The 23,143-nt window shown below is 47.1% G+C and overlaps 1 protein-coding gene across 1 annotated transcript in view; it reads right to left on the bottom strand.

Moving 5' to 3' along the window:
• Positions 1–13,049: 13,049 nt before the first annotated feature.
• VNN1 (vanin 1) overlaps positions 13,050–23,143 on the bottom strand; it is a 43,727-nt gene continuing 33,633 nt past the window's right edge. Inside the window, exons 6-7 of the mRNA XM_056856489.1 lie at positions 13,988–14,158; positions 13,050–13,169 (exon numbers count right to left, since the gene is read on the bottom strand). Coding sequence (XP_056712467.1) covers positions 13,050–13,169; positions 13,988–14,158 — 291 coding nt within the window. The remainder of the gene's footprint in view (positions 13,170–13,987; positions 14,159–23,143) is intronic.

Consider the following 23,143-nt stretch of genomic DNA (forward strand, 5'->3'; position numbering starts at 1 on the left):
CCCCCGGATGTGGAAGGTTGGGTTCGCCACGCTGCCGACATCGAGAATCGCAAACAACTTCTGACCTTGTCCAAACAACGCATTGGACGAGACCCGAGACCCCGGAGCGACCGGGGCCGAGACTTCCGACTGGGGGGCAGCGGGGGTCCCTCGGCCGCTGAACGCCGCAAGCGTTTTGAGACCGGTGTCTGCCTGACCTGCGGAGGTAAGGGACACTTTGCGTCGCAATGCCCCTCTCGTTCGGGCCGTCCCAACCCCCCACGCCAAGCCCCGACCGAACCACAGAAGGCGGCTGCCGAGGACCAGCCCCGCCGCAGGAGCGGACCACCGGGCCGACGTTCCGGCGCACCCTCCGCTCTCCATGCGCGCCCCCAGGACGGGGTCTCCACTTCTACTGGCCCAACGGGGTCCCGGATTACAAGTACTACTTTTGATTCGGACGGGTCCCCGACCGCCACCACTCCTTCCCCCTCTTCCAGCGAGGAGGAGGAGTGGGAACAGCCGGCAAAAAACGCCGTCGGTCTGCTGTAGAGGGGGCTCCGCAGCAGACCGCCCCTGTTGTTGTGCAAGGAGCTCCACCGATGGTAAGCGCCCAAGAGGACAATGTATATGTGCGTGTTCACCTTTCCCTACCAAAAGGGGGTCCCAGTTTAGAATTCCCCGCTTTGGTTGACTCGGGGTGTGCCCGCACCATGATTAGTGAGGACACTGCCAAGAAACTGGGAGTCCGGCACAAGCGGCTTCCGGGGCCCCTCCGTTTTTCCCAAATGGACGGGAGTGATTTTAAACGGGGCCCGGTGACCCACAGAACTGCAGCCGTGATTATGTCCGTGGGGGAGCATTGGGAACGCTTGTATTTTACCATCGCCCCTATAGTAACCCCTGTGGTGTTAGGGATGAACTGGCTACGGGGACACAACCCATCCATCGACTGGGTTGAACGGGTGCTCTCGTTTCCCGAAAACCCCTGTAGGTTACATGACAAGGAACGGGTTGTCCGGTCTCCGGCCGCCGCTGTGGTAGGGTTCCCCCCCCCAGCCACCGTTCCCCCTCAACTGCCCACTGAATACTCGCAGTTTGCGGACGTCTTTGATGTTAGGGAATGTGACGAACTACCCCCCCACAGAGAGACGGACTGCGCCATCGAAATTGTGGGGGAAGGCAAACTGTCTAAAGGGAAGATCTACCCCATGAGCCCTAGTGAAAAGGCGGTATTACGGGACTATCTGGATGCCAACTTGGCGAGGGGTTTCATACGCCCTTCCAAGGCTCCTTATTCGGCCCCAGCCTTCTTTGTGAAGAAAAAGACGGGAGATTTAAGACTGTGCATTGACTTTCGTAGGCTGAACGCCGTCACCCAGTCTAACGCTTACCCTCTCCCTCTTATTCCCGACCTTCTAGCACAATTAAAGGAGGGCCGAATCTTCACCAAACTGGACTTAGTGGAAGCATACCACCGCATTCGCATTAAAGAAGGAGACGAGTCCAAAACAGCCTTTTCCAGCTGTTTTGGAATGTTTGAGTACCTAGTCATGCCTTTCGGACTTTCGGGGGCTCCCAGTGTGTTTATGCAATTAATTAATGAGGTTTTACATGATTTGCTGTTTCGGGGGGTGGTGGTATTTCTCGATGACATCCTTATTTACTCTGAAACCATGGAAGAACATGTGCGCCTAGTGCGAGAAGTGCTCCAGCGGCTGCGGGAGCACAAACTGTATGCTAAGGTATCCAAATGTGAGTTCCACCAACCTTCCATTACATTTCTTGGGTACGTGATTTCCCACCAAGGGTTAGAAATGGACCCCGCAAAGGTACAGGCGGTGCGGGATTGGGAACCCCCCACTACCCGCCGCCAGCTTCAGCAGTTTTTGGGATTCGCTAACTTTTACCGAAACTTCATTCCCAACTTTGCCCAAGTTGCGCTTCCTCTCACTGCCCTGTTGCGTACCAAGGACAAGGGGGCTAGCGCCGCGCTTCCCTCAGCCCGTTTGCAATGGTCCCCCCAGTGCCAGCAAGCTTTTGAACGTTTAAAGCTGCTTTTTTCATCCGAACCCGTTTTGGCTCACCCGGATTGCACCAAGCCTTTTGTGGTGCAAGTGGATGCCTCGGATGTGGCCATGGGCGGGGCCCTATTGCAGAGGGATGAAGGGGGGCGGTTGAGGCCATGCGCCTACTTCTCCAAAAAGTTTTCCCAGTCCGAAATCAACTGGGCTATTTGGGAGAAGGAGGCGGCGGCGGTCAAACATGCCCTCACCATATGGAGGCACTTTTTCGAAGGTGCCGAACTGCCGTTTGAAGTGTGTACCGATCACAAGAATCTCGAGGCTCTCAAGGGAGCTAGAAAGCTCAACGCCAAACAAATTCGGTGGGCCCAATTCTTCGCAAAATTCCGGTTCACCCTCAAGCATGTCCCTGGCAAAGAAAATGCCCTAGCCGACGCTTTGTCACGACTTCCCCAGTATCGCAACGATTTCGATCGCCCAGTCGACTCCCTGTTCACTCCCGAGCAGCGAGGGGAGGTTCCTACCTTAGCCGTCACTACCCGGTCCCAAGCCCAACGACCCGAGACCCCCCCTACGCTCAAAGGTATCCCGGAAGCCTTCCAACAGCGGCTCCGGGACGCCTCCTTACAGGAGGAGGAGCACCATCTCCTCCCCACTGGCTTGGAACGAACCAACACCTGGTGGGTGCAAGGGGGAAAACTATATGTCCCATCCTCCCTTCGCAAAGAGGTATTGGGACTTGTACATGGTGCCAGGTTGGCGGGTCATTTTGGTTTCATAAAAACTCTTCACCTGGTACGAAGGCAGTTCTGGTGGCCCGGTATGAGATCCGACGTAGAGCTGTATGTGCGCAGCTGCCCCACTTGCGCCACAGCTAAAAAACGGATGGGAAAACCCCCAGGGCTTCTCAAACCGCTTGAGAACCCCTCCCGTCCCTGGGAAGTCATCGCCATGGATTTTATCACCGACCTACCTCCAAGTCAGGGAAAGACGGTTCTCTGGGTTATCATGGACCTCTTTTCCAAACAGGTCCATTTCGTTCCATGTGCAGGTCTTCCTTCAGCCCAGGGCTTGGCTAAACTGTTCGTCACACACGTCCTCAGGCTACACTCTATCCCGAGGAAGGTCCTCTCCGACCGGGGGGTCCAGTTTGTTGCCAAATTCTGGCGAGCCTTCCTAAAGCTAATGGGGGTGGAGGAACAGGGCCTTTCTTCCGCCTATCACCCCCAGACGGATGGTCAAACTGAACGAGTAAACGCGGTGGTAGAATGTTATTTGCGTTGCTATGTAAATTTCCACCAGGACGACTGGGTCGACCTGCTGCCATTTGCCGAATATGCGTACAACAATGCGCCTCATTCCTCTACCGGCTTTAGTCCCTTCCAAGTAATATACGGGACGGAATTCGGTCCTTTCGGTTCCGCTCCCGTCACGCCTGATCTCCAGTCCACCCCTGATCTTCAGGAGTGGATTCAGGTAGTCAAATCTACCTGGCCATGGCTGCTCAAGAATCTTGAGAGGGCAAAAAGCAAGTACAAGGAACAGGCAGACAAACACCGGTCTCCGGGATGGGAACTTAAGGTGGGGGAGCAAGTCTATCTGTCCACTAAAAACCTCCGCTCTCTTCGTCCCTGTAAAAAACTGAGCGACCGTTATGTGGGACCCTTCCCCATTACCAGAGTAATCAACGAGGTTACCGTGGAACTGGAACTCCCAAAGACCCTCAAGGGGGTCCATCCAGTCTTTCATATAAGCCTCCTCAAACCTTATGTGCCAGCTCCCCAGTTCCACCCCCCTCCCGCACACGAGATTCCTACCGTGGTAGGGGGGGATACCCATTTGGAAATATCCAAGGTTTTAGATTCCAAATGGAAGAAAGGGAAACTGTTTTACTTTGTTCGTTGGAAAAACCTTGGGTCCGCTCACGACGAGTGGGTGGCCGCACCCCACATGGCGGCCCCTCGCTTGATCCGAGAATTCCACCTCGCTTATCCCGATAAGCCTCGCCCTCTCGAGGACCCGGGAGGGGGGCCTTAAGGGGGGCAGAATGTGAGGGTCTCTGTCTATGTGTCTCTGCTTCCCATCACCTGCTTTGTTATCAGTGAACTCGTAAAAGCAGTTCACACCTTCTGGTCTCAGGCGCCAGGCCTGATTGCCCCGAGTATCTTCCCCCCCGCTGTTCTTCCTGTCAGTACTCCCTCAGGCCGATGCGGCCTTGGAAGTGTGATAGCTTCACCAGACTTCCTGGGACTCGTCTGATGTTTTGTATTATGCCAAGCTTGTAACTTCCCATAACAATAAGTGTGAACCCCAGTGCCCCAGTGCCCTGGAGTCAATATATTCTGTAAACCCGAATAGCCCCTCACTTGCAACTTTCTACCTGTGCCTGTCTCATCTCCTGATGTCTTCAATAAATCCTTTGTTTCTTTACCACCGTCTGAACATTTGATTTGGAGAAGCAAACTCAGAGAGAGGGGATCTCTCACAGACACCAGATTACTGGTAGACAATAATAAAGACTTGAAACAACTATTAATGAAGGTTAAAGCAGAAAGTGCCAAAGCAGAATTACAGTTGAACATCAGGAATACAAAATTAATGACTACTGGGGAAATGCACAACTTTAAAGTTGACAATGAAGAAATTGAAATTGTTCAAGATTCCTTCGCTCAATCATCAACCAAAAGGTAGACTGTCTGCAACTGAGAAATCAGAAGGAGATTGAGACTGGGAAGGGCAGCCATGAAGGAGCTGAAAGAGATCTTAAGTGTAAGGATGTGTCACTGGAGACCGAGATCAGGATAATTAATTCCTTAGTATTCTTCATTACTATGTATGGGTGAGAAAGCTGGAAAATGAAGAAAGCTGACAGGAAGATAGTTGATTCCTTTGAAATGTGGTATGGGAGGAGAGTTTTATGGATACTGTGGACTGCAAAAAAGATTAATCAGTGGGTTCTAGATCAAACTCAAGATCACCAGGATTTTTTTTTTTAAATGTCACTCTGCAAAGAACCATCTTAAATAAAATAAGGGTAATATTACTGCTGCTGCTGCTACAACTACTATTAATTATAAAAATCCAGTGAATCCAAATAATAATCAGTGTTTTGTCAAAATGCTACTAAGACCACTGGCATCATTGAAGTTTCCAACTCTGCTTGAAAATGAGCACACCAAACAGCGAGGGAACTGTTAAATATATTAGAATATAACTTCAGCCTCGCCGCACATCTCTACAACTTTAAAACAAACAGTTCAGAACATTTTGCTGATATATAATTAACATAGGTTTATTACTCATTGTAAATGCTTGAGTAAATCATATCTTTCCACATTCAAGACTGCTAAGCTGATTAATTAAATGCTTTTTAAAAATATTGCAAGCTAACTATCATGAGTTTTTAGTAGCTTTGTTCATGATGTTACAGATTCAAAAAATTTACATACAACTTGCAAGCATTAAAAAAATTAACTGTCATTATAATTTACCCAGAAGTCCAACCATTTGCATTTTCAGCTCAGTGTCAAAAAGCTTTTGTGGGAAAAACTGAAAAAATCATTTTTGAAAGCCCCAGCCTTGTAGACGAGCAAAAGTACCATTGACAGGTGTGCCTTGTTTGTCTTGGCAACATCCCAAGGTTGTTAAGTGAGGATATTGACAAGAGGAAAGCAGATTTATTCCAAGCAGTCGGGCAAACTGGCTTTAAATAGGTTCAGGAGGAGGGGAGACACAGAAGTACATGCATCATCCCCCCCGATGCCCAGCCCATGCAGGAGCCCGTTCCTTGTGCAGCAATAGGCTGCAAGGTTAAAGGGGGCAGGCAGAAATGTAGCCACTTGCCTGGAAGTGGCTCCATTTCCACAGCCCAATTGCCCACAATGGGTGGCCCCAGTGAGTTTCGTGGCTGCTTGCTTTGCTCTTCCCTCAAAATCAGCTCAGAAACTGCAACTAGTTCAGAATGCCATGGCTCAGCTATCAACAGGAACTAGACAGAGTATGCATATAACTCCCATTCTGAAGATGCATCGTTGGCTTCCCATCTGATACCAGACTCAGTTTAAGGTATTGGCTATCACATACAAAGCCCTTCATGGTCTTGGCCCCTCTTATTTGCGGGACTGCTTCTCTTCCTATGCTCCACGTGACAACCTTGCTCATGTCAGCTGGGGCTTCTGCAGGTGCTAACCTCCAAATGGGTAAAATCAACAACAACTCATACGCGTGCTTTCTCTGTTGTGGCGCCCACCTTGTGGAATGGCCTGCCCAAGGAGGTCAGGAATGCTCCCACTCTCCTGGCTTTTTGCAAACTATGCAAACCTGAATTATTCAAGAGGGCTTTTCCACATGTGTAATGGGGTTGTGGTGCACAAAATTGTTCACAAACCTGGATTCATGAGTGGGACAGTGGTCTACACTGGTGCATATAGCTTACTATAAGTAGGATCCTATTATGTAATTTCTGTATCACTTAATGTGTCATGTTAATACTTCAGTTCTTTCAGGGGTTCCAGACTTCTACAATCACAGTGCCTTATTTACTGAACATCCCATTTTGTTGATTATGCTGACTCACTATTGGGAATTTTACCTTGGGTTTGACGCTCCCTTGACCCACACTTTTCTGATTTGAATTCTCAAAATCCTATGCATGGTGGTCGTTTGCCCCAAAGAAAGTCCTGGAGTATCAGGAGTAAGTTTTTGTGCTGCAGAATCACCAGCACAAATCTGGAGCGTCTGAGTCCTTGCCCCTTGAAAACATTGCTTTGTAATTGGCTGTAGTTTTCAAAAGTATGTACTCAAAGGGATGACAGGATAGCCCACTGGAAACAATGGGAGAGGCTGGAAGGCCCATTGAAGATCATGGGGACCAGGATTGCCAATTGACTTACATCAGCTCCATTTAAATACATTACAGTACAAAAACAGTTGCAAAGAAAATGCAGAATTGATTTTCCATTAAGGTCACTTGACCCAGATAGACTACTCTGGCACTGGATTGACAGCCCCCAGAGTGCACCATCATTCCACTCTGGGGCTGTCATTCTGGGCTAACTTATCTTAATGGAAAATCCTGTGCACGGACAAGGCCTTATGCATTAATTTAATCATGGAAAGATGTGCATTCATATTTTAAAAAAATGTTATAAAACGAACTCAGAAAGTTCCATCCACTTTCATTTGTTTTGGAACAAATATGAATAGGAATCAACTTCCCATTGGTTTCAGTGTGAAGAACTTTTTTTTTCACTGTTAACTTTGTTTTCCATCCAATTTAGATAGGTTTTTCACCCTTTCTCCTTCAAATTTCAGATACATAAAAAAGGTCCCAGTTTTATAAACAATTAAAATAAGGCTCATGAACCAAAGAAGAAGAAGAAGAACAACAACAACAACTCAGTAGTATATCGAAAGCTACTTACACAATTACTTTGAAATATGGGGAGATATTTGTTTTCTTCAAAGGGATTCTCATGTAAACAGGAAGCATTTAATAAATCATCAAAGTAAAATAATCCCTTTTCTTCAAAGGGATTCTCATGTAAACAGGAAGCATTTAATAAATCATCAAAGTAAAATAATATTTTCTTGTGGTCAGAGGGGGAGAGGGAGAGACAATAAGGACAGATCCAAATTGGTTGGAAAACAGAAAATGTTTATGATAAAAATATGTTTTCTACTGAAAGCAATTGAAATGAAAATGAATGCAACATCCCACTTTGATTCAAGGCTACTGTAGATCACCCTCTTTCTTCAGATAGTCATAAGTGAAAGCTTTTGTAGAAAAGCTCACTGGTCCACAGAAAAATTCCCAAAATAAAAATTGCACTACCTTTTTTATTTGGACCAATCAATGTATTTGTGCAAGCTTTCAAGTTTCCCAGAACTCTTCATCAGTACAAAAAAGAGGTGGGACAATCCCTGTGACTGCAGAGTCTTACAATGGAATATTGGGAAATTGTGGGCTTAATTGGATTATTTACTATTATATGCAAACAAATTTCAGGCAACCTCAAGGCTATTGGGACAAAGAACTGGAAAAAATGGCCACATCCTCTCTGAAAAGAGGAAACCCAGCCATCCATAATATTTAATTAGCCTTTTCTTGGCCAGTTTTCCTTTTCCTTTGTAATGGTGTTAATTCACAGAGCTCTTAAGTGACATTTCACCATTGACTAATTTATCAGCCAGGAATCATTCAGACCTTCCCCTTGAGTCACTTAATTTCTGTCAGACTCCTACAGTCTCAAAAGTTTCCATTCAGTCTCCATCTTTCTGAAGGACTGATTAGACACACTTATACACATGGAATCTAATTTACCTAGTGTGCTCTACCCTCAATACAGACTTTTTATCATTTGCCTGTTTTTTTATCAAGAGGAAAATTAAGAAGTTTGCTCACTCCCAGAAACAGATCCCAACTTAACACATCTGCTCTTCCAAGAGTCAGGCCTTCCCTGTAAACTGCCTGCATGTTTCTCAACATTCCATCAGCTGCTCTCGGTAAGCTGATAGCATGTTGCTTCAACAGGAGACGTTGAACCTAGTTGTCAATCTTTCCAACTGGATTTTCACTGACCATGAACTAAGGCAGCAGGAAAAGAGGAAGACCCAACAAGAGATGGATCGATTCTATAAAGGAAGCCACGCCCCTCAATTTGCAAGATCTGAGCAAGGCTGTTAAGGATAGGACACTTTGGAGGTCATTGATTCATAGGGTCTCCATTAATCAGAAGCGGCTTGACAGCACTTAACACACACACATGAACTTAGGTTTGGGCTGTGTTCCCAAACCAAAGTATTCTGCATTCCAGACTTGAGTGGTTATTTTTAAACTCATACAGCTGCTTAAACTAAAAGATCATTTTAAATCAAATGATACTAGGACTACCACCTTCAAACTTAAATCCACATTTGTTCCATCAGTAAACAATTGCCTCATCTCCACCTTTCACTTTCTAGTACTTAGGGACTTACAGCGCATTACTGAGCTTTCGGTGCGAGGGGATGGCGTGGCAGAGGCGCTCACTAAAACCTTGAAAAAAAGCCTTTTTGCAGCTTTTTTCTTTTAAAATGGGGTTTTTTGCCCCATTGAGAACATCGAGGCTGCACCAGCTAAAAAGCAGGAGCAGTCTTGCTCTTCTCCCCGCTGACATACCAAGGGTGAAAGGGGACAGGAGGCTGCCTACAGGCAGCCCCGCCTCCCAGAATGCCCTGGGAACACCCCCAGAATGCCTTCGGAACGCCAGCATGGGCCTTTATGCTGGTGGGATGCCGGCAGAAGGCCCCGCTGGCATCCCGGGGCAGCCAGGCCTCCCCACCAGCGTTGGAGCCACTTACGGTGGGGTAAGTAGCCTGGATGCCGGCATGGGGGCCCCCAAGCTGGTGCAGCCCCTTCCTGGCCTCCTGAGGTCTTTCATCCTCAGAAATCAGAAATGTGCTGTTAGAACATCTAGAGGAGAGAAAAAGAACTGTAGAGGGTAACTTCAGTGCATAGGATTGGGAAATCATTAATAACCTGGCCAGTGATACCTCAATCACCATTAAACAGGCCGACAAGGGTGGGGCTATTGTTGTATTAAATACAGAGGACAACATATAGCAGAATTTAAGACAACTTAGGGACACATCATGTTACCAAAACTTATCTCAGGATCCCACTCCTTCTGTCTCTCTCACCATTCAGACTGTGGTCAATGAGGCTTTAGCATTAGACTATATAACTAAGCCCAAGGCAGATTTTTTGATTAACTTGCATCCAAGGATGCCTATTTTTTTATACATTGCCAAAGATCCATAAAGACATCAAACCTCCCCCAGGGCAACCTATCATTTTGGGTTCACAGGCATTTTAGAACCTATATCTCAGTATTTAGAATACCATCTACATGGGTTTTCTACTCAGGCTCCTTCTTTTGTTGCTGATACACAACAATTTATTCAATACATTGAGAAAGTCCAAATTCCAATGGATGGTGTGCTGGCTACGTTAGACATAAGTTTATTATACACCGATGTACTGCTGGAAGTAATCTGTACACAGATCATAGACTTATTAAATATGAGGACCTCCCTAGATCCACCTACACATTTTTTGGTTGATCTCCTTGACATTGTTTTTGAGAGCAATTTTTTTAGATTTGGAGAACAGATTTATTTACAAGTAAAAGGGGTCTTGATGGGGTCTGCCTGCACCTCATCGATTGCCAACATCTATATGATTCATTTTGAAAACAATTTCTTTTTTTTTCTGAGAATTTGTTTAAGGCACATATTTTAAGTTATAAACGATATATGGATGATTTATTTTTCATTTTTGATAATTTGACTACTTATGTTTTTTTAAATTGGATTACTACCAGGGATTACCGTATTAGGTTTTTGGGACAGGTCTATTGCAAAGAGATTGCATTTCTCGATCTTATGATCTATATTAAAGAAGATCGGACTTTAGGTGTACATCCCTATAGAAAAAGCACGGATAGGAATGCACTACTACATAATGATTTTTTTCATCCAACAGACCTTAAAAACAACTTACCTTACAGGCAGTTTCTCCGATTGAAGAGAAATTCATCTTCCATGCAGGACTTTGTCCATTCAGCATCAATTTTAACTACAGCATTAAGATCCAGAGGTTACCCAGCCAAGCAAGAGACAGGGCAGAGAAACAAGAAAGGTCCGCTTTGTTTATAGATAGGAACAGGTCAGGAAATGAGGTTATAACCTCATCTCTGCAGTATACTTCTTTAGCTATGGACATTAGAAAAATTATTCATAAACATTGGCATCTGGTTAGTACTATACCAGGATCCAGCCTTACACCTAGGTTTGGACTTAGAAAAACATTGTCCTTGAGGGACAAGTTAGTCCATACAGATATGATCCATAACAATATAGGAACTATGCCCATCGGACATTTCAAATGTGGGGGCTATTTAGCCTGTCCCTTCTCACTTCCTGTTAAAGAGTTTAAGTGTCTAAATACAGGGTTCTGCTTTAAGCTACGTCAGTTCAGTAACTGCAATACCAAGAATGTGGTTTACATAATACGATAACCATGCGATCTCCTATATGTTGGGAAGACCTCTTGATCCATTAAACATAGGATCGGCGCACATTGCTCAAGAATCAGAAACGGAGTGATGGAAGTTCCTCTTGTGCAGCATTATAGGGAATTAAGACACTCTGATATGGACTTACAATTTTTTGTCGTGTGGTGATTTCAGGAAAACCATATGTGAGGCAGAATGTAGAAAAGATTTTATTACAACAGGAAGCCAGATTTATCTTTCTTTTTGATACTGTGATCCCTAAGGGCTTGAATTCCTTATTTGACTTAACATGCTTCCTTTGAGGATGTAGCTTCAAGAAGTGTTGAGCTATGGGATGGAACATACCTGTTAATAAGTTAAGTCTCCAATGGTAGGCTTTCAATGTCACAGGCTTACATGCCAATCAATGGAAGACTGCTAGTGAGCGTCTCCGGTTAAGTGGTATGTAATTTACAGCAGCATTATTTACTGTCATGTATGTAGAAGATATGTGAATTTGTCTTTGGATGTGTGTTTGTTATGATTTCTTATGATGCATTTATCAGATTTATGAACAAAGCACACCTTGGAAACCAATCTGGGTCCGGAAACATATGAGCATTATCTTGGAATATTGCCAGAACCAGGAGAAACACGACTGATGAAGGCTGTATGAAATGGGAGAATACCAGATTCCTATCTTGCCTTTCGCTTTGGTTTTTGCTTCATCGACTATTGCACTTCAAAGACTGCTTTGGTTGTGGCTCCATCTACTGCTGCGTTTTAAAGACTGCAAAGCATTTCATTGTAGTCTGTGGTTTGTCTACTATTGGGCCTTTGTGAAAGTTAAATGTTACTGAATATTCATAGCAAGAATGAATAAATATCAACTGAGAACAAACTGCATAATGGTGTTTATGAGAATAATAGTTACATATTAAATTCATAGTACCATTTAAGTCAATAAAGATCCTATATGTGAAAGAGAAAGATAAGGGCTGGTAAATGCAAAACTTGGAGATTAATAGTTTAATCTTATATTAGCAATCATAAAATGAAAACAGCAGTTCAGAGATTATTTCAGCAGTTAGAAGGGTGAGTTCCCCATTGGAAGGAGATTCAAAAATAGATATCAAGAAAGATGCTATCAGGCTTAGCCAAAGCTATTAAAAAGTATACATTACCAATACAAAGCTATGTTTTATTGATGAAAGACAATTACTTGAATGTGGCACTGATCCTAATGTCAATTTTGAAAACTAAAATCAAAATGCTCTGGATCCTGTGGCATGCACACATAAGAACATGTACAAGTTCTACTTTTTCCCACCCACTCACTTCCCTCAGCAGCACTTGAGACCTCCAAGAGAATGATGCTGGAGACTACAGTTGTGTGAAAAGCCACATGGCCCAGTGAGAAAGGAGATCCAAGCTGGCACCACTCATGTTCCAATAGCATTTCTTATAATACCAGAAGATGCCAAAAATAAGTCAACTTTCCATCTTTTCCTGGAAATGTTGCCAGTGTTTTATTGCTCTCTTTAAGAGGAGGCAGGGAGCTGTTCCTTTTGACAGCAGAGGACTTGCAATAATGGGTTTAAATTGTGGGTGGAAAGGTACCAGCTGGATATTAGGAAAGAATTTTTTACAGTAAGAGTTGTTCAACAGTGGAATCCCCTACCTAGGGAGGCGGTGAGCTCCCCCTCACTGGCAGTCTTTAAGCAGAGACTGGACAAGCACTTGTCAGGGATGCTCTAGGCTGATCCTGCATGAGCAGGATGGCCTGTATAGCCCCTTCCAACTCTTATGATTCTATTATTCTACTCACATTTCATAACTGAGAAGGGCTTCTACAACAAACCTAGTTTGTCTTACAATGTAATAAAGACACTGTTCATCATTACTTCTTCTGGCATACAACCCTCTCAGAACTTAAGTAACAAGAGACATACTACCAGTGACTGGATGAATGTTACAGAATGCTGGTGGGTAAAGTTAATGCAGGGCAATCTCATGGGGAGGCTGCCTGTGGATGTGGAGAGTCCTTTTCAAACCATCTCCCAAAAAGAGCCACAGATAAGACCGGCTTTGACAGGCCATGATTGCTTATCAGACGTCCATCAGTCAGTACCTAGGGAACAGAACAATTAGATGAAAATTGTACACGTGGAAACATGTTTGTATGAAAGACAACAAATCATCCCTGTGGATTGCCACAGGACAGGGCCATGCTCAGAGGTGTAATCCCTGGCAGTTCTCAGGGACAGGAACGGAAAGACAACCTCTCTTTACCTGCAACCCTGGAAACCTATTGCCAGTCAGAGAAGGCGATAGTAAGCTAGATGGGCCAATGGACTGACTCAGAATATAAACAAGTTTCATATGTTCATGCAAGTTCAGTAGCTTGAAAGCAACTGCTGCTTATTGCCGTCCCTGCCATGCAGCCAATGCAACTATCTCTAATATGCAAGAGGTTCCATTTACATTTCTATGCATAGCCAACTTCTACAACACAGTCCACAAACCAAAAAAAGGAGATAAGATTCATAACTCTCCCTTTTTTTCCAGGAGGAAGAACTGGCCAGGAACAACAGTCTGCCTAGTTTACTTGCTTGAAACAAAAGTGATGTCACATTCAAAACACAGGATTATTTTAGTGGTGAGCAGAACTGCAGCTTGTTTGCTATTGCTAGCAAGTATGGCAGACAACCCATTTCTCAAATGTAGGGCAGTTAAGTGCATCACCCTCAACCTACCTCTACTGTCTCAACAGAAGGTACCAGAGACCAAATCCCTTCCCGCCCACTACAGCAGGATGCTTTTTAGGACACGTAGAGCTAAGTACAAAGACACAGATACTGAAAGTTTAGGAACATTTCTGTTTTTGTACATATATGTATATTTAATAACAATCCTCCACTGAAGTTTGAAGTTTTAGTTCTTTTTTACCTCAAATTCTCCTGGAGCCAGCTGCGTTCCTGTCAGCAAGACTTCTGGAAACACGTAACTAGTATTAAATGTACCACTGAGAGAAAAATAGTCAAACTTGGTACGAGCAGTATCTACTCCCTGCCCACATGATTTCAAGTCTGTGGTATTACACTTCACTAGTGTACATATCTATGGGGGGAAAGAGGAAAAGGGATATTTAAGACATCTTTAAGAAGAAGAATAGCCTCATTTACATAGTGTGGCAAAAATACTTGCCATACCATTTTAGTAGGTGCCAGAGGGCTTTGGAACAGTACACTGTTTTTTTTTTTAAATAAACATCACTTGTGTTAAGATTTAGGCAAATCCTATAATTTTCAGATAACTGTGCCAGTTTTAAGTACGTTTTAGGACACAGCAGACTATTCTTTCTACAAGAATGAGTATTTTGATGCCTCAATCAGGAAACACAGGGATTACTCTTTGGATAAGCAAAGGGCTGTGATGCCTTTTTGTTTATACATAGGATTATGCTTTCTTTGTAATATATATATATATATAATTCTGTGACATTGCTGGTTGGACTTAGTATTTGCATGGTGCTTTGCTTGATTAAAGAAAAACAAACTCAAGATTTAATACGTTACTCAACACGAGACCACTTGGTGGCACTATGGACTATTAAATTGGTCAATGACTTAAGCAGGCCATTTCAGTATCACCTTAATTCTCCAAAGAATATTAGGAGTTAAAATATCATTTCTGTCCTTTAAGCATTGATTCATAAAATGGGGCATGTCCTGGTATCATACATGTCTCTACAGGTAATTCTAAAAAATCCCAAGGTGCTACAAGAAACTTTTGAGAACAGACCCCTGAATACTTACTGTGATGGTTCCTTCTACTCTGAGGTAAGGAGGGCATCTGGAGAGATGGGTGATTCCCCTTCCTGTAGTTAGGGTAGGCAGAATCAACTTTCACTTCCTGTTCCTGCCCGGAATCGCCTTCTCTCTTCAGTTTTAATACTTTCAAAGCTAGGACTCTGGCAGAATAGTTAAAAACTCGGCAGAGCTAAGTGTCCACGTGGGCCCCATAAATAAGGGATCATGACAGGAATGAAGATGAACAAGTGTCAACTTTATATAATATCAACAGTCAACAATTAATAAAGTCAGAACCTGTTAACTTAAGAACAGTGCAACAAGAACAGTGCAACAGTTGAGTGCCATCAAGTGCCTTGGCATGTGATCTTGGGGATAATATACCCCTTGAGCAAGCACACTGTTGTGGGTTGGGGCCCCTACCCAATCCATTAATGCTTCATCCTTCACTCCAGGTGGGGACCAGATGCCCTCCTTACCTCAGAGTAGAAGGAACCCACACAGAAAGTATTCAGGGGTCCATTCTCACTCTGAGGGGGAGGGCATCTGGAGAGACGGGAGGTCCAAGAGCTCCAGCATCCATCAGGTGGGATTGTTCTTCGTCTGTGCTGGAGCACTCTGCGGCCGAAGGCTGCGTCTGTGGAGGAGTAGGTGTTCAGATGGTAGTGTCTGACAAATGTGGACACTGAGGACCACGTGGCAACTTTGCAGATCTCCACCGATGCCTGCTTGTCGGACGCCGCTGATGTGGCCATGCTCCTTACAGAGTGTGCTGTGATACCCTCAGAAACTGGGACATTGCAGGCCCTGTATGCTTCCTCAATGCAGCTTTGCAGAGTGCAGCTATAAGCCATGCTGGATAGCCCCTTGTCCTTGCTGGGGCCAGAGATGGAGATGAACAGCGAGTCTGTCCTCCTAATGGGCTGTGAGCAGCAAGGTATATGCATAGGGTGTGCCTGAGGTCTAGGGTGTGCCACCCTTCCTCTCTAGGGTGCTGAGGCCTGGGGCAGAAGGATGGAAGGTGGACCTCTTGTTGCCTGTGGAATGTGGAGTTAACCTTAAGGACAAAGGTGGGATCTGGTCGCAGGACCATTTTGTCCATGTGAAAGACGCAGAGGCTCTTTCTTGCAGATAGGGCTGTGAGCTCTGAGACCCTGCGCGCTGAGGTGACGGCTGTGAGGAAGATTGTTTTCATGCACAGGTATTTCAGTGTTGTCTCCCTCAGTGGTTCCAAGGGGGGCCTGGTCAGAGCTGTCAGCATGATGTGGAGTCACCATGTGGGAAATCTGTGTACCACCAGAGGCCCCATCTGTGTGGCTCCCCTGAGGAAGGAGATGACGTGGGGTTGCCTCGTGAGCTGATGGCCCTCGAGGACTGGGTGGATCGAGGCGATGGTTGCAACATGTCTGCGGAGCATTGCAGGTTTGAGGTTTTGATGTATCCCATCTTGCAAGAACAGTAGGAACTTAGAGATGGTGGGGTGTAGCAGATCAGCCTGCTTTTGCCTGCATCAGTGCTCAAAGGCCTTCCATGTGGCGTTGTAGATGCATCGAGAGGATGGCCTGCGACATTCCAGGATGGTGTTGATGACGGATGGATCATATCCTAGATCTAGGAGCCTGCGCCTCTCAAGAGCCAAGCGGTTAAGTTCAGCCAACCTGGGTCTGGGTGTGAGAGTGGTCCCTATTGGAGCATGTCCCATGAAAGGGGGATTCTCCATGGGTCCTGGATCAACAGCTCCCTGAGGGTCACATACCACAGTCTATGGGGCCAGTCCGGTGCTATGAATATGACCGTGGCCCTCTCTTGACGGATCTTCCTGAGGGGCTTGGGGATTATTGGGAGAGGTGGAAAGGCGAACAGCAGTCTCCTCGGCCACGGTGACATGAGGGGGTCGATTTGTTCTGCCTGGTAGTGGGCGAACCTCGTGAAGAAGAGGGGCATCTGATGATTGGCCGGGGAGGTGAAGAGGTCTATGATCGGGTCCCAAAGTGCTTGGTGACCTGCCTGAATGCTTCTTGGCTCAGGGCCCACTCCCCTTGGTGTTTCTCTGCCCAGAAGAGGATCTCTTCTGCTTCCTTGTGGAGTGTCAAGGACCTCAAGCCACCCTGCTTGTTGATGTGTGCTTTGGCCATGATGTTGTCCATCCGGATCAAGAGGAAGGGTTGTGAGCGCCCATGTATATAGCCCATAGTTCCAAGCGGTTGATGTGCATCTGTTGTTCTGTTGTGGTCCATTTACCCCGGGTCAATTGTTGGCTGATGGTGGCCCCCTATCCGCCCAAGTTTGCATCTGTGAAGACCTGTATGGTGTGGTCGTGGATGTAGGGTTGCCCTTTGTTGAGGTTTGAGGGCTTGGACCACCATTAGAGACTGTTGAAGTGTCTGGCATGGTTAAGCACAAGTTCTTCTTTTGCAAAATCAAGTTTTAAAAGGGTTTGAGGAACCACTGTAGTGGTCGTGCATGGAGTTGAGCCCAGGGTACCGCCCCTATGCATGCAATCATCATGCCTTGAAGCTGTGCCAGGGTGGACAGACCTGTGGACCTGGATCTGATCACCTGCTTGGCAAGGTGCGAGATTTTGGTGATCTTTTCCTCGGGCAGGAGGAGGGTGTTCTTCCGGGTGTTGATGATCATGCCCAGATGGAGGATGCGCTGAGTCAGAGTGAGAGTACTCTTGGTGTAGTTGAGGAGGTACTGATGTTGCTCCAGTACTTTGATCACTCTGGCCGTGTGGCTGATGGCCATTTGTGTGGTGGGAGTGCAAACCAGAATGTTGTTCAGGTAGGGATGAATGTGGATGCCCTCCTTCCTGAGGAGTGCAACCAGGGTGCTGAGGACTTTGGAGAAGACCCATGGGGATGACGATAGACTGAATGGGAGCACCCTGAACTGGTAGTGTTGTGTCCCATGGGCAAAGTGGAGGAACCTTCTATGTGAGGTGTGAATTGGGATGTGTAGGTATGCTTCCGTTAAGTCGATTGATGACATGAAGGTCCCGGGCCAGAGGGCTTCCACGATGGATCGCAGAGTCTCCATGCGGAAGCATTTAGTCTGGATAAACTTGTTGACCAATTTGAGGTCCAGGACGGCGCACCACTCTCCATTCTTTTTGGGAACAGTGAAAAAGATGGAGTAGACTCCAGAGGACCTCTATTCCGGAGGGACTGGCTCAATGTCAGCAATGCTTTGAAGATGCTGGATTGCTTTCAGTGTTCTTTCCTGTTTTTGTGGTTGGTTCAAGGTGGGCGACAGGACAAAACGGTCTGGCGGGGTCTGGTGGAACTCGATTTGGTAGCCCACTTGAATGAGTTGTCTGATCCATTGGTCCAGATTGGCCTCTTCCCACTGGAAGCAGAAGAGTTGAAGTTGCCTGCTTACCTGGGCCAGGCTGGCATCACTGCCACTTGGGTTTGGAGAAGCGGTCGGGCTTGTCGGGTCTCTGGTACTGGCCAGGCTTGTGGAAATGGTTTCCTCCTCTGAAAGTGCCCCATCTGCTGGGCCAGGGCTGGCATTGAGATTCATGACCTGAGCGTGGCAGGGCATGAAAGGATCAAAAGAACGGAAATGATGATGAAGATGAGCACCTGTTGTCCTTCCTGAGACTGAATGACATGGCTTTCTTCTTTTCTCAAGTTTCCACCAGGATTTACTCTAGCTTGTCCCCGAATAAGTGTCCGCCCTGGAATGGGTATGCCAGGAGGATGGATTTGGAGCCATAGTCCAGCTGCCATGCTTGAAGCCACAATGCCCATCTGGAGACTGCATTGGAAGCCATTGCCCTTGCCCTCAGGGACATGGAGTCCAGTGTGGCATCTGACAGGAAGGTAACGGCCTTTGAGATTCTGCTGAGGCCCTCTGCTGCCCTGTGGTGCTCTAGTGGTAAGAGAGTGGCCAGCTTCCTTGTCTAGACTATGGTTGCCCTGGCAATTAGGGTTGCCGTGGCTGAAACCTGAAAGGATATGGCTAGGCCTCATGAGTTGTTTTCACTGCCAAGTCAGACTTCCTATCTTGGGGGTCCTTGAGCATGCCCATGCCATCCTTGGACAGCAGTCCAGATGACTGTAGTGCTGCGATGGATGCATCCACTAGTGGGGGTAGGAGCAGCTGCATGGTGTGAGGAACTAGGGTGTACATCTTCCTGGGCCCCCCTTGGGAAAATGTTTGTTGGCCAGGGGTTTTTCCCATTCCTTATCCAGAATGATTTTGAAGAATTCTGGACAGGGCATGGCCTTGGATGGGTTGTGCTTGCATGGAAAGAATTATTTGGGCCCCTTGGGCCTAGACCCCTCTTTGGCTTCCTCCCTCTGCTCGGCTGGTTCAGAGAGATCAAGTGCCATAATGGCCTTGGTGAGGAGGTTTTGGTATTCATCTGCTGGGAAGAGTCTGGTTTGTTGCTCTTCTGGAAGGAGGTCTTCCTCATCTGAGCTCAACTCTCCCTCCTCCCTGTCTGACCCATCGTGGGGTAGGGAGGTGCCTGGGCTGTAGGGGGGGGTCGTGATAGGCCTGGGAGATATCTGGAGACATGGGCCAATGCTTAAGGCACTTCCTGCTTGTGCTGGGCCCTCCCCCCCTGAAGGAAAGGGAACTCCTCCCTAAGTGCCCTTCTCATCAGTGCCAGCAAGTCCTCACTTTGCGGGCCCCCTATGCCCTCGAAACTGGTGGCGCTGTGCTCATCAAGTTCCAGTGTGGTCTGGCCTGGCCGCTGGTTCTGGTGGTGGCTCCCAGGGTCCTTTGTCCCTGCATGCTGAGTGGGCCACTCTGGCCCCTTCCGGGGAGTCCTCCTCATGCTGTGCCTTCTTTGCGGCTTTTGCAGACGTTTCCGGCTTCTTTTTCTTTCACTTGCTGGCCCAGGGATCTTTCTCCTTTGTGCAGCCACTGTCGCAGGCACTGGAGGGGTGAGTTGCCATCTGCCGCGTGCTCCCTTCCGCTGTGGCACCATTGCACTCACAGGGAAGCTGGGTGGCTGTCCGCCGCTTTGTTCCTGCAGCTGCTGAAGTCCTCTCCTCCTTGTTGCTGCAGCCACGGGCACTGGAGGGGTGAGAGGCCATCTGCTGCGTGCCTTCTTCCATGGTGCTGCCATCATGGCTGCAGGAACTATTGGCCACCATCTGTGCTTTTCTCCCTCCATGTCGCCGCACTCGCAGGCGTGGGAAGGTTGTGAGATCGTCTGCCGGTCATCTCTCTTGTGCCGAGAGCCTTGCTCAGCTGCTGTCCATGCTGTGGGGACAATCCCAAGCATGTGGTCCTCAGGGATGAGGAACTCATTGGCTCTGGTCTCAGCCGTGGCCATGTCTTGTTGGCAGGGAGGCGTAGGTTGTAGGGCTCCCTGCTGTTCCAAGCCTCTCTGCGGTCCCTCTGGTACGTCTCTTCTTTGGAGAACAGAGGTGGGTAAGAATGCTGAGGACTCTGCCTCCACATGGGGTTGCTTCTCTGGAGCAACCACAGGTGCTGCCTTCCCCTGTGCGAGGCAGGAGGAAAACTGGAGAGGGCGATTCTGGGCAGGAAGAGGCCTACCCTGACTACAGGAAGGGGAATCACCCTCTGCTCTCCAGATGCCCTCCCACTCAGGGTGAGAATACAAGTCTTACATTCTAATAATGAAGTTGGCCAAATCTTTGGATACTTAAATCTGATTACTGGAGTTGTGAATGGGCAAGACAGATCTTTCTACAAACCTGAAAAGGGCCCCAGATTTGCAGAAAAATGTGAGATCTAAAAAAAAAAACCATGCACACATGGGAAGGGAGGTTAAAAAACCTGAAAATGATAAAAGGAGTGCCTCTGGCTTTAGGCAATGGATTCCCTCAGTGGCTTTTTCTAGGCAACCACAGCATTTCAGGCTTCAGTTTCTCTCAGCAAAAAACAAGGGTAGGGGGCAGGGTCCTTTCTAGGTCTATTTTGGCCTTTGAGGGAGGACTCACTGGGAACAGGCCTAGGGTCGCCAGCTCCAGGTTGGGAAATAGGGTTGCCAGGTCCCCCCTCCATTGGCGGGAGGTTTAGGGGGCAGTGCTGAGGTGATTGTGGTTTGGGGGTTGGGAGTTTGAGTGCTAAATCAGCCATGTCAATGCAGCACTTCTGGGGTAAACTCATAACTCTGAGGATAGAAGGTTTTGGGGAGGAGAGAGGCCTCAGCAGGGTATAATGCCATAGAGTCCACTTTCCAAAGCAACCATTTTCTCCAGGTGGACAGATCTCTATTGTCTGGAGTTCAGTTGTAATTCCAGGGGATCTCCAGGTCCCACCTGGAGGTTGGCAACCCTAGGCCTGGCAACAACCTTTGGGTGAATGAATACTACCTGACTTGCATGACTCAACTAGGCCTGGCTGCTTGCTACAGTTGAACAGCAGCCACCCTATGAAAGCCAGTATGGTATAGCAGCTAGATCTTCAAAGTAGTTGCACCCTCCCAAGCAGAGAGTAAGAGTGATAGGGGACAGCATGAGAGAGAAAGTGACAGGCATGGGGGAGAGAGATTAAGGGAGAGTGAGAGACTGAGATAGGGTTGTGCATATCGATAAACCCAAATTGAAGATAAACCCAAAATTAGCAGTTTCTGTAATTTTTGGGCTTGAAGAATCGTTTACTGAATGCCAAAACCTGGCAGTCTACCCGAAGCCGAATAGCCAAACCCGAAAAAGCCTTTGCTCAGAAGCACAGCTCTGTGCTTTCTCCCCCCTTTCTCTCTCTCTCTCTTTTTTTGACTGGTTTTGTTAGGGCCCCATAGTTGGGGCCGTGTAATCGGAGGTCGGGGTCGTGTAATCAAAGCCAACTTTGTCTGACCAACGGTATATCACCCAACAGAACATTAGTCTGCATATCAAAAGAGTCATTTAAAAGATGTGATATACCCTCCAACTAAAAGCACCAGCTTCAACAGCTGCTGACCACCAGGCTTCCAAAGGAGACTCCCTCACCTGCGCAGATGCGCAATCTCCTTCAGACAGCCTCCGTGGTTGAGACTTCAGCCAGCTCCAATATCACCCCCCCTCTTGAAAACCTGCTCTGAAACTGAAGGTTGCCCTGAGTAGAGGCTTCATTTCCCTGTACTATGACCATCACTGTCAGCCCTTGGCCCACAGAACCAGAAATCACCACAAAGTCATATAGAGTCCAAACAGATGGCTTTTACTGATCAAATAGGCATACAGTGCAAACGAATAAAATGACAGCTATGAGAGGCTCACTAGCTGGGAGATATTATAAGGCAGGAAAGGCGGGAGATTACACGCATGAATACAGTTTCCCAGGAGCTGAGTTCCCAGGCCTAGGTATGCGACCTTGGGGGGCAGACAATACAGCACAGAGACAGAGGCAATAACGAAACCGAGATAGCAGCCTGACATTCTGCTCCCCTCAAGGCCCCCTCCCAGTTCGCAAGGGGGCTGGCCTGTCCGGGTAAGCAATGTGAAAGGCGTCAACGAGGTCGGGGGCGGAGACATCCCGTGCGCGCACCCATTCGTCATAGGCAGGGGGGAAATGTTTCCAACGAACTAGATATTGCAGATTGCCATGGTGAATACGGGAGTCAAGGATCTTGGAGACTTCGAAGTGTTCTTCCCCCCCCACCATGATGGGTTGCGCAGGCGGTGGGTCCGGATGCCACCGTGGAGAAGCAACATGGGGTTTGAGGAGGCTTATGTGGAAAACAGGATGCACACGCCTCAAGGATTTGGGGAGAGCCAGTTCCACTGTGACAGGGTTTATGACCCGAGTAATGGGGAAAGGGCCAATGAATTTGGCGCTGAGCTTATGGCACGGTTGGGTGGAACGGAGATTTTTGGTGGAAAGGTAAACCAAAGCACCCACTTGCAGATCGCCCCCGGGGGAGCGATGTTTGTCAGCTTGCGCTTTGTATTTACGTTTGGCCCGGTCGAGGTTGCTAACGAGCCAGGGCCAAGTGGTACGGAGGGCGTGTGCCCAGGAGGCAATGTCGGGGTTCCCCTCCCCCTCTACATCATCTGTAGGAGCGATGGGACTGAAATCTTGTCCATACACAGCAAAAAACGGGCTAAAACCTGTGGATTGATGCATGGCATTATTGTAGGCATATTCTGCTAAAGGTAACAGTTCCACCCAGTTATCCTGGTGGTAGTTAACATAACAACGCAAATAACATTCAAGTACAGCATTGACACGTTCAGTTTGACCATCAGTTTGAGGATGGTATGCACTAGACAATCCCTGTTCCACCCCCACCAACTTGAGGAAAGCTTTCCAAAACTTAGAAACGAAACCACTTCCGCGGTCACAAATTATTTTACGCGGAAACGAATGTAAACGAAAGATATGC

The sequence above is a fragment of the Euleptes europaea genome, chromosome 10 (assembly GCF_029931775.1).
Source record: "Euleptes europaea isolate rEulEur1 chromosome 10, rEulEur1.hap1, whole genome shotgun sequence".
Taxonomy (NCBI): Eukaryota; Metazoa; Chordata; class Lepidosauria; order Squamata; family Sphaerodactylidae; genus Euleptes; species Euleptes europaea.